This window comes from Poecilia mexicana, unplaced genomic scaffold (assembly GCF_051168715.1).
Source record: "Poecilia mexicana isolate PSO_F unplaced genomic scaffold, ASM5116871v1 scaffold_5, whole genome shotgun sequence".
NCBI classification, from domain to species: Eukaryota; Metazoa; Chordata; class Actinopteri; order Cyprinodontiformes; family Poeciliidae; genus Poecilia; species Poecilia mexicana.
Genome location: NW_028263374.1, coordinates 9147406 through 9162891, shown reverse-complemented (window position 1 = coordinate 9162891; position 15486 = coordinate 9147406). Strand labels below are relative to the sequence as shown.

Here is a 15486-nt window from a genome sequence, read left to right as displayed (position 1 = left end):
CGTTATAACTCTGCTCATGTTTAAATGGTTTTAATTTAAAAAAAATAAAATAAAAAATGCACAGGTTATTTTAATAAACTTTATTGAATCATGTTCTTTTCGATTCCAACAGGTTCCGTTCGCTGTATTTGCTTTAGTCGAACAGCCCAAAGCCCATGTCGTCATCTGATTCCTCAGACTCTTCCTTAACCTCCTCCTTTGCAGCTGGAGCTGCAGCAGTTTCTGCAACAGCTGCAGGTGCTGCAACAGCAGCAAAAGCAGTTGGATCAGCCAGGTAAGCTTTGACCTGTGAGATGGAGACAAGAAAAACAATGCAGTGTTAATTTTCACTTACAAATTTTGGAAAATCAATTTTAACCATTGCTGCGATCTCTTTGCAGGTTTGACATAGCTGCACTAAAACCTGTCCTGTGATATTACAGCAAGGACTCTGCACCGCACCTTTTCTGCCAGGGGGAAGGAATAATCCGTTTCCACAGCAACAGCCAGGACTCTCTTGTAGCCATTGATGACCGAGTGGGGGACAGAAGCCAAAGTGGGGTAGCCAATCTCCAGACACACACTGGCGATGTTCCTCACACCCTACAGGATTCAGAAATTCATCAGTAAACTCAGCATTCAGAGATATTTCCTCAAACAGCAGAGCTTTGTTGAAACATATTCAGATTAGGTTTCTCACCTCCAAGAACCTGGTGTGCAGGGATGCCTCTGTGATGTCGAGCACCTCAGGACTGTAAACACTGCCGTTGTCATACACTTGCTGGATAATCAGCCCAAAGGAGAAGGGCGAGATGTTCAACATGTTGAGCAGTGTGGCTTCGCTGGCACCAACCTTGTCGCCAGTCTTGATCAGGCCGACGTCACTCTTAGGGAAGAGAAAAAAAAAAAAAAAAGACATTACCAAATGTAGCCAACTAAAATTTACAGCAAAACACAAGTGGATGTCCATGTCAAACATCCCACGACTTTATATCCGTTTCCATACTCACCAAGATTTCAATGGTTCCTCTGGAGATTTTGGTGGTGATGCCCAGAGCCTGGAAGAAAGAGGTCTTCTCTGGACCCAGTCCAGTATTCTGGGCTGGCACCGTTACATCACAGGGGGCGATGGCTCCAGCACGGGCAGCTGCAGGCACCTGGAGCACAACAGAAGGACCTCGTATCACTTTCCAATGCCTTTTAAAATTCAACTTTTAAACACTTGGTTGACAATCAAAAGATGGGAGAGTTACAAGTGTCTGAAACCTTACGTCCCTGACAGTCAACGAAAAAAATGACAGACAGGGATAGCGAGGAAACATTTTGACTTTCTGCAGGGGGAACGACAATACAGTACTGCACAGGCTGCATTGTAACTTATCCTGCACATTAATGGGGTTGCAATAAGAATGCCAAAATGCTAAATAAATCATTTGCAAAGTAAATAAGATAGATGGACCAAAGGCTTGTCAAACAGATGGAAGAATGGCTATATTGGCATCTCATGTTATGCTGCTTGTCCGTGGATAGTTTCACAAATTGGTGGATCCAAACAAATCTATTTAAGCCAATTTTCCTACACTGCAACTCCTTTATCTACATGTAGCCAGATTCCTTAGGGACATTGAATGCACTCAAACAACATGCAACCGTAGTACAGTGTGGCACATACATATAGATTTAGATCCAGTTTACGTAAGGAGCAGTGTGTGATTGACAGGTAAGACCTTTTACCTTATTAGCCAGCAGCAAGTCCCGGACCTCAGTCAGATCCTCCTTGGTGAAGACAAATCCCACATTGCCTTTAATGTGGGGAAGGAGCCTGTGAAATTAAATCCAATCGCATATTACATACATGCAAGGTAATAAATACAGTTGCACAGAGCAGAAAAAAAACGGCTTAGTGTCTGAGACCTTGCGTCCCTGGCAGTCGGGGTAGTAGACAGACAGGGATAGCTGGAGACAAGTTACTTTTAGCAGGGGGAACGACAATACAGCACTGCAGCAGCTGTACAGTAGTTGTCCTGCTAGATCAGAACAGAATCCTTTAAGTCACTCACTTCTCCAAAGCAGGGTTGTTCTCCAGGTGACCACGGATGGCTTTGCGCATCATGGTATTTTTCCCCATGAGCACAACGGCTTTTCCACGCAGAGACAGGCGGATGGTCTGCATCTGCTTGGAGCCCACGTTGTCTGCCCCCACGATGAAGCATTTTGGGTAATCATCCAAGAGTTGCTGCAACAAACCACTGCGTGTCAAGACACGGATCATTACAAGGGAGATGTTTTGAGCTGAAAGCAGCGTGTGTATCAAATTCTACTTACGATAATTTTCAGAAAGTAGTTGGACTTCCACGTGGCCCTGTCTTCCCTGGGCATCTTGAATGTGCTTCCAGGGATCGCTTAGCAGCTGGTTTAAAGACAAGGTATAATCTGTATAGAAGAAACACATCGAAATGAAAATGTTCTGAGAGAACAAGACGAAAATACATGAGCCGATCAGAAGCAGGCGGACATGCGGTCCACAGCTAACATTAGCCGGCTAACCGAAGGCTAGCAACAGCCTGAAAGGCCTCGGTAACTAAAAATGCTTTTACAACCAATATAGGATTAATAAATACATTGAGATAGGGTGCGAACATGTTTATACACTCAATATGACTTTTTTACAACATACAACTCGACTTGGGATCATTTTATTTCGGCTTGAAGAGAGAGTCACTATCAACTCACCGAGCGTTAGGGTCGCGTGAAAGAAAGAGGAAATATGTGGGTCGACCGACGCTTATATTTGACAGAAGTGACCAATCAGAGCAAAGAAAAGGGACAGGAAGAAGAAAGAAGATGTGTGATTGGCCTCATTTCCTGGCACAAAAGGTACGTCATCACTGAGTGGCAAATTAACCATAATAAAAACAATATAAATTTCTTAATAATTATTTTTGCGAAATCATTTTTTGTATTTAGTAATAGATGTTCGTTTTAGTACAAAGAGTTGCGAGACAAAAAATAGTGACCTCAGCAAATAAAAAAAGACATAGCAAGACATTGTGAGTGTGGTTTAATTGCTTTACCCCTGAAAATATATCAAATCTCTGAATTTTATTTACTTTCAGTTATAATGACCAAATAACAATTATTTTACGTATTCTGTTTACAACCCAGTGTTATAGAGCAGGTTGGGTGATAAAATATCACCCAGGACCAATGTTCTGTTGAAAATACATACGTAAAGTGGAAATTACAAATAGATGTCAAAACGCTGGTAAAACCATCCACCGAGTAAAAAACAGCTATCAGCCCTCACTACCCACAATAAGTCTTTGAAGAATTTGAATTAATATGAGCTACAACAATATGAGATCTCTTTGGGATCAATAAAGTATTTTTGAATTAGAATTTGAAAACGGACAGACTAAGATGAATTAATAATAATCGTAATGATGCTAACGATAATTTTATTATAGACATATTTTAGACTTATTACAAGTATGTAACAATAATAATATCGCCTTAAACGCCACTCACAACATGGCGCCAGAGTTGACGTGGTGACGATTCCTGATGCTGCTCACTTTCATCGCAATCATCTGACACGGCTCATGGTGCTTCCGTGTCAACATCGAGCAACTAGCGTGGTGCCAGAAGTGAGTTATACTTTTATTTATATCCGTAAGCTAGCTGAATTATTCCTCACCTGGACACCAGGATGGAACGACCTCCTCCGCACCTTCCGGCTGAGGTCTGGACCCATGTTTTCAGCTATCTATCAGTGTCAGACAAACTAAGCATCCGGGCTTGCTGCAAGTACTTCAGGAAACTCATCGACCACTGGTCTCTTTGGAGAGGATGGACTGCTGTCCTTACTTTTAAAAGTGGCTCCTACACCAAGCGGTTCTGGAACTCTCTGCGTCGTAGGAAAGTCACCAGCATGGTGGTGAGGAGCCCCAGAGCCAAGGACTGGAGGCAGCTCTCCTCGGAACTTCCCCATCTCTCTTCGCTGGTTCTGGAGCAAAGCGTCATGGAGAACCTGGGCTTCGGTAAAGACTTCCCCCACCTGGAGCGCCTGGCTATAAGAAACAGCGACGTGGTGATAGACGCACACAAGCGGACTCACCTGGAGCAGCTCACTCAGCTCAGTCTGTGTGATGTAACGTTCCCCATTAAATCCAGCTTCCTTCCTTTTATTTCCCACCTCAAAAATCTCACATCTCTGACCTGCCATAACTCTGGCACCTCAGTGGAGCCAATCTGGATAATGGAAACCATACTTTCTTATCTGCCTAACCTCAAGGACCTCTCCTTGTCGTCAAAGCGTGCCTGCATCTACGTGCCAAAGAGACCACTTAATGAAAGAATCTCCTCCTTGTCTACTCTGGAACTCATCCAGTACTCTGATCACTTTTTCCCAGTGAACACAGTGAAGAAGGTCCCTCACCTGAACAGCCTTTCAGTTTTCTCTGGAAATGATCATCAACGGATGATGCCGTCAGCAAGTTCTCACCTTGTGTTTCTCCTGAACAAATGGCTGCAAGACCTCCCCAAGCTGACCAAGCTGGCCGTCACCAGAGGCCCACCTGTTAAGACGTACGTCACGTCCATCCCAGCCACCGTGACCAGCCTGGCGCTGTGCAGCTCTGTGTTGTCTTCAGAAGACATGGCCTCCATATCGGCGCAGCTGCCGAATCTCCTCCATCTTCACGTAGACCCCAGGCCTTCACATCTGAGAGTGAACATTGCTCAGATCCCAGTGCTGTTTCCAAAGCTCAGGAGCCTCAAGCTCCGCCACGAGAGTGTGCCCGAGAAAGACTTCCTGCATCTCCACCGGCTTCAGCACCTGGAACACCTGGAGATCCTGGACGGCACGCAGAGTCCTTTGCATCTTGGTGATGAGCTTCAGGCTCTGACAAAAAACAGACTTCATGTTGGCTCCTCTCCTCGCCACAGTGACCCGATGTTGTGCGCGTGTATTCATCAAGTGTACTGAACCATTTGACCGATCCCACTGCAGTGATGTAGAATATGTGGCCTTCATCTGAGTAGCTTGGTATTGTCAGATTGTTGACATGGTTACCTGTAAAAACTCTTCAGACCAAACTCGTGGTTTCATTCAAAATGTAACTGTTTGTCTTTGTACCAATATATTGCCATGTATACTGGTAAAGAGGAGTTTCCCTGCTTTGCTTTCATCACATCTAGATCCCAGTGACCAATTCTTCACACTTTCGTTTCGTTCATGCTCGTTCCCTTTCTGCGCTTTGTTCAAGTAAAATGCTTGCTGTGATGTTCCAGCCTTTGATGCCTTGTCTTAGTGTGAAGTTTCCTAAACTGCAGGACAAACCCTGAGCCAGTTCGAATGGGAATTAAAAAAGGAGCACGAGTTAATGAGGTGGATTTATAATGCAAACCTCATTTCTCTAGGGTTAAGTTGTGGTTTCAGTTGCTTCTTTTGAACTATTAAAATAACATTTGTTTGCTTTAAAGTGTAATAAGCTGCTTTTTTAGTGTGTGAATCTATCATAAATTTTCTGTCTGGACCTATAGACATCTGAGGCCAAATGCTGTTTAGCGCCTTCAGTTTTATTCATATTTAAAGGTAGGATTTGTGACGTACGTTCTGCACCTGACTGTTCAGCTATGGCAATGAAAATTCAAACATTGTTTATAATGCACAAAGGAACAGATACGATGAAGACAGAAATATAAATACTTTTTCCTCTTTTATTTGCAGAGATTCACCAATCAGTAATCAGAACCCACAAAGGCTTGCACCTCACCCACACATATTTATAGCTCATGAGGAAATTCAGATAGCCAAGCGCTACATGAATGTTGACTCCATTTACAAAGCAAAGTTCACATAGTTGGATTAAAAGTAAAAAGCGTTGTTGTTGGTTTATTTTTCCCCCTTTTATTAATTGTCCAACAGAAGCAGAAAATGTAAGGCAAATTGAAAATGAGATAAACGTGAGCAAACCCAGGACGTTTTCCTCCGGTGGCGGCGCCCACGACCCCCTTCCACTACATCCATCACATCCTAATCAGGAACATGTGAACGCCATAATGACGTGTGCTAAGCAAACAGCAAGCTCCTCCTTGTCTCGCCTGTTACAGTGTATAGTTCAGTTAAAAATGCAACATGACTCCCAGAGTTTAGCTCAAAATTGAAACAAAGAAAAAAAAAACAATCACAGAAAAGGCTTGAGAGCTCCACAGTGTCAGAGACGTTATTGCATCGACACATTTGGCACAAGAAAAACACTTTAAGTCAACCTAAGTCTGGAGTTTTTGTACAAACTTTTTGCACACTGTAAAACCGAAGGCAACGGCATCATCTTGCTGAAAATACTTAAATCTAACGGCTGATTTCACACAAAAAGAGGTTTTGATTGAAATAAAGATAGAAAAGGTCAACATGTACATTTCCCCCTAAAGGCCTGGCCTTCGTTTAGGGTTTTAGTCTGATTCCTGACCAGTAGAGACTAGCATCCAGCTTCCATCAGTGACCTTTGAACCGATACCTCAGGATGACGACGATTCACAACAAAGACACGGCAGGCTGCATTTCCTCTGTCATGTGTCCGTCTGTGTTGAAGGAATGAGACCGACTAACGTTACAGTAGGCTACATGCTAACAGAGCCAGCTCTTTGCATACCAGAGTGAGCCTTTACCTGCTCCGAAACACACACGCACGCACACATTTTTGATCAAAACCAACGAGGTTCAGCATATTCGAGGTGTAGAAATGTAGATGATTGTAACAGCAACTGACAGCTGGTGGTTGTTAATCTCCAGGTAAAAGAAATTGCATGCGTCAGATCAAAACGCACAACTCTACTGTAAACCTTTAACTAGTTTGTAAAGATGCATTTAGAACTGTGATAAATGCACATAAGCTGAAACTGTAAAATGCTGAAAATATTTTAAAAATATAGTTCTACAATTGAATAACTGCGAATACAGCAATAAAATGTCAATTTCTAAACAATTTGACTGATTTTCCTCATAAAATGCACCTGCAGTTTAAAACAGATCTCACCATGTGATTTATATATATATATATATATATATATTTTTTTTTTTTTTTTTGAAGTAGATTAAAAAACACAAGTTTTTATATTCTCATTATGAATAAAAATGGCACAACACACATGATGATGTATTAAATTTAAAACAAGGTATGGCTCAGTACGTTTTTCTGTAAATTATCGAGCTAAAAAAGATGCACCGATTGATTGTCCAAAAGTTGGATGCTTTAGTTCAATGGTCAGCAGGTCAAATTCTGAAAAATTGGATTTTAAATTAAATTCATTATAGGCATTAAGCTTCTACCATTTTCTACCATATATGCATAACCATTAAAATATTTTTCAGCGCTCATATTTTGATTTTTTTTATTTATTGATAAAGGATAGGGTTATAGATGGACTGATCAGGATTTTCCAAGATAATTTTAGGTTCCATTTTTAAGTCTAAGCTGTCAATGTTTGATTTAACTATTTTGTTAAATATTTAAAAAAGTCAAAGGGTGTGTTGAAAATGAAAAATACTTGTTTTCTTATGAAATCTGTACAAAAAATAAGAACCAACTGACACGGACATATGAAACACATTTGTAGGATGTGAGATTTGGAGTCAAAGTGATCAAACAGCTCTGTGTTGGAGAAGAAAGCGGAACGTTTCTGTGTACATATACATATCAAAAAGTGGTTCAGTTATTCCAAATGGCACCTCAGAAATTTCCAAAGTTACAAAAATACATCTTTGATAACCACTCGGTGTCCAAACGCTGCTCGCCAAAACACTCGTAGTACTTTAAAACCGTCTATATCTACTCCCAGTGGTCCATGCAATCAAGCAGCAGTCTCAGATCTGCAGAAAACCATGTCAACACAGGCCAACCACCAAGTGACGCAAGGTCTTTCCCTGCTGAATGGGGGGTGAGGGAAATACTGTACTTAATCATTTACACACAACCAAGGAGAAAGTAACACGTTTCTTTCTTGTTCCTGGCACACTCAGGAACAGGAATTGAAATGAAAATCTCTTTGGGCTCTGTTAAAAGGTCTTTAGTAAAAGCGTAAAAGGTGGCAAATCCAGGGAAGTCCCTTTCAGTGTCATCCCTGATAGAAACATTTCTACCCTCATTGTAATGCGTTTTAGATGCACGTAGGTGTGCATTAATCCCCCTTGTGCATTCGTGCTCTCACGCTCACTGCACACGCAGCCGGCATGCGGTCTAGCTGAAGAGTTTGACGAAGCAGCCGTGGCAGTACGGCTTGTCGTTCTGCTCTTTGAAGGTGCCCTTGTTGAGCTGCTTGAGGCAGAAGGCGCACACAAAGTGCTCCGGGTGAAACTTCTTGCCCATGGCGGTGATGCAGCGGCCGGTGATGGGTTTCTGGCAGCCGGAGCACAGGGAGCCGCGGCGCTCGTGGTAATGGGCCTCGCAGTACGGCTGGCCGTCGTGGTCGAAGAAGCTGCCGTTTATGAACGGCGTAAAGCACTCCTGGGAAACAAAGTGGATAACTGAGTGCGGCGTGGGGGAATTTATTTTGCAAACTCTTCTAAAAGCTCATCATCACCCTAAAATGTTTCTGTTCAAAATGTGCTGTCTTTTTCATCGGGGCCTTTGAATGTCTCAGGGTGCATCACTTAATGCTTTATGTAAATCCTTGAATGGGGAACTGACAAACTCTTATCTGAACTAGAAATCCAATTGAACCACTGATCTCTGCACTCATGGCACAGTGCTTGGCAAAAGCATATTTACTCCTTACGTGTTAGTTTTTCCAAGTTAAAACCACAAAGTTCAATATACTTTTTAAAAATTGTATATATCTATCTGAAGTGGAGAGAAACTGGACTCATGCATTATTTTCTATTAACCCACATTTTGCTGGAGTTAAAGAAAATTCAAAATTTAACTTTATACAAGCTGCATAGCATGCTTGTAAAAAAATGATGGTATTCCCTGGGTCGGCTGACATCACTTTGATCTATGGAAGCCCAGAGAGTGCCTACTGATGAAAAAAAAAATTCAGATTTTGAAAAAATGTAATCTCTACTGATAATAAATGACACTCCAATTATATCTACTTACATCTTACCTACTTCTGAAGTAAAATTGCTTGACTACATTTTATATCTGTATCAGATTAAAGGTAGTTGAATACAAATATTTGCCACTCTTAATTTTATTTATAAAGAAAAATACAAAGATCATGCATCATTTTTGTTTGTCCAGTTAAAAATTACTTTATCTTAATCTGTCTCACCCAAAAAACCCAATGTCAGATAAAGACAATATTAAAGTCATGACATATAATAATAATCTAATATGTTTGGGTTGCAGCCAGTGGCTCACCCTGCAGACGAAGCACTCTGGGTGCCAGAGTGAGTTGAGGGCAGAGATGTAGTTCTCCAGGATGGCCCTGGTGCAACCGCCACATTTAGGAGCAAACATGTCAAAGTAGTCCTTTCTGCAGAACGCCTTTCCATCCTTTTCATGGAAACCTAAGGAGAACCAAAGACACAGAGAGCGAAAATTAAAAGCCCCTAAACAAATTAATAACATAACAACAGCCAGTGGGTGTGTCTCCTACCTTCTGGGCCAAAAAAGGATCCACACTGAGCGCAGAAGAAGTGCTCTGGATGCCAGGTCTTGTCCAGAGCTGTCACTACTTTCTGCAAAATCAGAGAAGCAAACGATCACCTTCTGTCAAGCTCTAAAAAGTTGAAACAAGAGGAAAATTGAATGTGTGAGCATCCCTGTGTGTCATGACAGGAGCAACTATCACTAAGGCCAAGAGAGGGCAGAAAAAGTTCACAAACTAAAACTGGCTGCATGATCCTCAGTCTTAGCTGCATCTTTTAGCAGCTAATGATCGAATGAGGCACACAATCCACAAAATAGCACAAAAAAAAGAAAGGAAAAATCTTTAATGCAAAATTTCTGCAGCAGTCACAATTACTAACTGTACACCAGTGTGTTGCCAGGTTTATTAACGGAGGTCTCTCTAAAAGTGATTTACAGCATTGCCACCAGGAGGAGCAAGAGAGCATAGTGCACAATTTCTGACCAATTTAACTTGAAATCCGTAACAGTACAGATTTACTCAAGTGGAAAATCTCTGTACTGTTCTGAGTAAGCAAACAATATTTTTAAATGAGGAAGTTAGGCAGTGCATGAGGATCAGTAAGGAAGCACTGGCACTGACTCATGTCGACCCTCCTGCAGGCTAAAGTCCACCGTCCACTGCCTGCTTCCCTACAAACGCCTCTGGCACTCTGTGTGTGTGTATGCATGTGTGTGTGTATGCGCGTGTGTGTGTGTAAGAGCAGTGACTGGAAAAAGCACCCAAAGGGAGTGTGTCACCGTGAAGATAAGACTGAGTGCTGACAAGTGAGACAAGAGGAACATGCAGTGACACAGACATATGAGTTTGTCTGTCTGTGTCACTGCCGGTAAAGTTTGTGGAAAACTCTGGAAAAAGCTGTGCTCTGCTCACGAATTAGTGGAGGATTTTAAATGAATTACTTCTTACCCAATGAAAGTCCTCTGCGGCCACACAAGTGCCTTGGAAAAATGTTCATAGCCGTAAAATCTTTTATATCTTGACACATTAAAACCAGAAAGTTTGACGTATTTTTATATGTAGGCGTACATGTTTTTAAACAACAAAAAGTTAAATCTGAAAAGTGCGGCTTGCATTTGTTTTCACTTCCCCAAAGTAAAAGCAAGTGGGTCTCGCGTTCAATGCGACACCCTAAATTAAATCAAAAGTAGCAACCTTTTAGAGGTGACTTAATCAAGTAATAAAATCCACCTCTGAGTTATTTAATAGTTACATCCTGTCCCTGTTAAGCTTAAGCTATTTTGCAAAAATGTGGAAAAAAACAACAAACTAAAGCCCACTCAAACACTGCAATGTTATTGAATTTTAAAGAAATAATTTAGTCCTACAAAACTGATGGAGAATATTTTACATACAAAAGAGAAGTTGAGTGACCTAAATTCAACCAGTACCTCACTAACAGGACAAACAACTTCCATCCATTACTGCTTTTTCCGCTGAAGTCTTAATCCATTAGCTTATGAATAAATAAATATCATTATCTGCCCATCCGCTGCATATGCATGTGCGTGAGTGAGTGTACGCTTAGAGAAATGCATTACTAACATCCAGTATGGGTCCATTACAGTAGTGGCATCGCGGCGAGAACAGGTTGTGGTAGTCTTTCTCGCAGTAAGGCAGCCCGTCACGCTCAAAGAAGTTCCTGGAGCCTATCTCTTCCTGGCAGTGGGTACACACAAAGTGCTCCGGGTGCCACGTTCTGCCCATGGCAGTCACCACCTGGCGTGGGGGAAGACATGGTGCGTTAAAATGTGATGAGCTCGCTCGGCGAGAGAAAAACCCCGCAGAGCAGCTCAGCAAGAAGCCGTGGGATTACTGCGAGCAGAAGCAGATGTATATTCAAACACTAAAAATTCAAAGTAGCATGTTTTTTTTGAGTTTCAGATTAGCCCTTGCAGGTAAAATATATAGTCTACAACCAGAGAAATGACTTATTTAGAAATCAGAATGTAGGTCAAGTGAGAGAGTCCTGAAGAAATGTTTGATCTGGTTTCTAAGAGTCTGGTAAGCCTGTCACAACAACTAGTTTTGCTGGACGATAAATTGTCCCAATAAGTATTGCTGTTTAGAGAATATTTTCAATTAACAACGGCAAAATAATACAGCAACATGTGCTAACTATCTGTAGAAATGACAACACTGGTAAACTGCTCATGGCTGGAAATAGCTTGAATAGCAATCAGGAAGATTCTGTCATTACCTGTCCAGCAATCGGTTTCTTGCAGGCACCGCAGACCCCCTTAGCGTTGGTCTGGACGCCGAGTTTGTTGAGGTCAGACTGCAGATTTCCCAGCATGTTGTCCAACTTGTTGGCTGGTTTTGCAGGAGCACTGGTTGACTGGATGCCCTGTGACTGGATCTGATACAAATGGGAAATCGAAATTCATTACACATTTAACAAAAAATAAAAAGGAGAAACAGGAAATGTCTCCTTAATTAGGAAGTGCAGATGAATAGCTTTGAGTTCAGTATCCAATACGGCCGCTGTCCATATATAAAGTAGTTAGTTACTCATTAAAGCCAGAGACGTTACGCGTCCTCCAATTTGGGAATATGTTGATTTGAAAAAAATATAACTACTGTATGGTAGCAAATCCCAAAGGTTTCCAACTTGCAACTAGCATTGCTCAACTCTGTGACATCATTCCCCCCCCAAAAAACTAATCATACTTTATGTTTTACTGTTTCTTTTTTTGTTGTTGTTTTTGTGGTAATGTTAAAAGGTCTTGCAGATGATAGTGAGGGGAGTTGAAAGGATTATTCCAGGCCCCGTCCACACGGAGACGACTTTAGGTGCATCAGAAAAAGTTTCTTGTCGTGTGGGCCGAGCACCCAAAGAGAATCAGTGTCTGAAAAGACCAGAAACAATCATTTCTGAAACCAGGTTACAGAGAGGATACATTTCAGAAGGCCGTTTTTATGTTTCTGTTGTTTTTGAACAATTAACTTGTAGCTTTATCTCCGACTCCCATATTCACCTCATTCTCACAAATACAAACACAGCAGCATTGTGGGTTTTTTTTTTTTCCTTTCTGGTCGTTCTCTGACAGTGCTGCAGCACCGCCGATTCGACTACGTCATTTTCTGTGGTTCTGCATCCTGTCATGTGGATGCACATTTTTTCTTAATAGTCTCTGTATGTAAAGGGCACCAGTCTCCCTACTGTGTAAATTTCATATGATTCAGCTTGTCTCGTGTTTTTATTAGCTTTCAAATCAAACTGCTGAAGACATAGATGACAAACTAGCAAACTGATTTGATGATCATTTTTCCACAGATAAACAGATTGATATCCTTGCTTTTATAGGATTCTAAATGGCAAGATATATTTGGATAAAGCCTAAATTTTCTCTGCAGACCTTTAGGATGACTCCGTATCATCAGCATTGTGTGTGTGTGTATCTGGCTGCTGCAGTGTAAGCACACTCAGACCTTCTCAGATGGAGAGGTTATTGGATCTTTAAGACTCCCACATTCCTCTGGGAGAGAAAATAGCACCTCTGCTCCATGAATGCTATTTTACACAAATGACCTTCTCACCTCTGATGTCATTAAAAAACATCCTGATTCAGGAGTATCAACTCTAAAGTCACTTGTATTAAATTACTATAACAAATATTCACTAAAGACATCAACAAAAGGCAGAGTGGACTAAACGATAGGTCTTTAACATCAATAAGCCTTTATCTAAACTCATGGGACCTGTTGACTTAAGTCCTACTATAAATGTAGTGGTAACTGTGCTGTCATGTGGCAGATTGGGTTTCGGTTGCACTGCGAGCCTACCATTCCCGAGCGCGGCAGGACACTTAGTGCAATGGGAACTTTGGGGAGCTACAGTCTGCTTCACCCTAAGCTCTTAAATTCTCCTCTGGACTCCAAACACACGGCTCTTGGCGCCATCGGATGTCGGAATTAGAAGAGGGGCTCAGTCTCTCAACTCGAAGAGTCACAATCCCTTGTAACCTGGACCGGGTGGATTTCTGACAAAGCCTGTGACCTCAGGCCCAAAAACAGAGCCTGACGAATGGTGGGGCAGCCATGAGCAAATAAATACATAAGCAAGTAAAACAATGTAAAATGTAAAGAAAATTGAGAGAGGGAGAGAGTATGAGAGGTGATCCATGCCTGCAACGGTGGGAAGATGGGGTCGTACTCAGTCTGACAACCCACTGATACAAACACCTTGGGTGGCGGGGGTGGTGTGATGGGCTTGGGTGGGGGACTAGGTGATGGAGGGGGAAGGACGGGGGGAGGTGTGGGCTCCCTGGGTGGCGGAGGAGTCGGCTCCTTGGGGGGTGGAGGGGTGGGCTCTCGAGGAGGAGGAGGCGTAGGAGGTGGAGGGGGTAGCGGTGGGGGTGTCTGCTTGACTGGTGGGGGCTTTTTGGGCGGCGGGGGAGTTTGTGGAGGAGGGAGCACTTTTCTCTGTGGGGCAGGTGATTCGGGGGGGATGATGATCTGGTGGAAAGAAGGAGAAAGGAAGGAAAACAGAGAAAGGACAGGAATGCAGATAGAATGGAAAAGCAATAAACGAACTCAAACTTCTTAAAACTGCCAAAACCAGGAACTTAATGTCCAACTTGACAGAGCACGATCCTGATACAGCTCCTTGGCGTCGGTATACCTTATCCACAGATGGCTGGATCCCTTCCTCCCGCGTTCTCTGTGGGTTGGACATAACGATGACTCCCTCCGTCAGCCAATCATCTGGCTGTTGCTTCCGCCTGCGCTCCACTCGCCCAATCCCCAGCTTGCCCTGCAGCTCCTCAATGAGTCGATCTTGCGAGTTGCTTTTATTAACAATAATTGGTCCCATCTTACGTCTGAGCAATCCCTCCCTGAACATCGGATGCACGTTGGACGTCTCTTTGGTGCGGCGGATTACTGACTTCAGCTGGAGAGCGGATGATAAGGAGGTGTGGGAAGCCGGGTTCATGCCATTTATCGGTAAATCCCATACAAACTGCATCGCAAGCTCGACGGTGCCAGTGCACGACTTCAGGTTATAACTGCCAAAATGCTTTCCATTCAAAAGTTTAATGACTTACGAACCAAAACACCGCAACCTCAATTTTAAAGACATTTGAAAAGCATGCTGGATTGCTAAAGTTAGAGATGCACTGAGAAATCTACTGGCGAAGAGGTGTGCCATAGTTTCAGCAGCTGGTTGGAAAATTAGAAAAGCCTTATCCCTGTCAGTGAATGCACAATTCATAAGAGCCAACACTTCACACAAGCAGCGACACTCTTTGCTGTGGAAGATTACAATGAAGTCAGAGACAAACACAGAGACTTAAAACAAAATGCATTTTAGGGACGGATGACGGTAGAAAATCTTGCGACTGCGCTTATGCTGGCAAATATTCCAGTGACAATATCAGTTGCAATATGCACCTGTTTTTTTCTTTACTCTCTGCCTGTTTGGAAATCTAGGAGTAAAAAATCTTGGAGTTAAAACAGGTGTTACTGATTGATATAGTTGGTGAGTCACATGATTAATGTTTGAATAAATGATTGATTTTAAAAACTGAAAGATTTCCTTGGTTTAGGTCGCAATTCGCCTGACCACAATGCTGACCAGTTGGGAACCATTGGTCTGGGAATACACACTGAGACAGATGTTAGCAGTTAGCAATGTTAACCACACTAAATGCCAACATAAACATACTCTGCAATGACTTCAACTTTCCCTCAACAGTTAAACGCTGATCTACAGCAGCTGCTCTCCAATTCACACACCAAGTGGAAAATAAAACTCGAGCAGCGCATCTCCAGTTCAAATAATGAGGAATTAAACCACCAAATTTCTACAGATGACATCAAACTAAATATTGAGAAATCTATGAGCATTACCAGGACTCTTCACATCCA

The 15486-nt window shown here is 42.3% G+C and overlaps 2 protein-coding genes across 6 annotated transcripts in view; both read right to left on the bottom strand.

The window, feature by feature from the left end:
* Positions 1–65: 65 nt before the first annotated feature.
* On the bottom strand, positions 66–2763 carry rplp0 (ribosomal protein, large, P0). The gene is made up of 8 exons (XM_015003630.2): positions 2713–2763; positions 2305–2412; positions 2040–2215; positions 1714–1801; positions 990–1136; positions 680–865; positions 442–582; positions 66–286 (listed from the first exon to the last, which is right to left on the bottom strand). Exons 2-8 carry the CDS (start codon positions 2356–2358, stop codon positions 134–136), a joined length of 945 nt encoding a protein of 314 aa, XP_014859116.1. The 5' UTR covers positions 2359–2412; positions 2713–2763; the 3' UTR covers positions 66–133.
* Positions 2764–5680: 2917 nt separating this feature from the next.
* Positions 5681–15486, bottom strand: part of pxna (paxillin a) — a 37539-nt gene continuing 27733 nt past the window's right edge. For 4 of the 5 annotated variants that reach the window (XM_015003626.2, XM_088005481.1, XM_088005480.1 and 1 more), the window contains exons 7-11: positions 11816–11974; positions 11161–11334; positions 9583–9664; positions 9345–9493; positions 5681–8486 (exon numbers count right to left, since the gene is read on the bottom strand). In XM_015003626.2, the coding sequence (XP_014859112.2) occupies positions 8220–8486; positions 9345–9493; positions 9583–9664; positions 11161–11334; positions 11816–11974 (831 nt within the window). In that variant the 3' untranslated portion in view covers positions 5681–8219. Of the gene's footprint in view, positions 8487–9344; positions 9494–9582; positions 9665–11160; positions 11335–11815; positions 11975–13743; positions 14074–14239; positions 14510–15486 lie in introns of all 5 variants that reach the window. The other variant, XM_088005483.1, reaches the window with a different exon arrangement.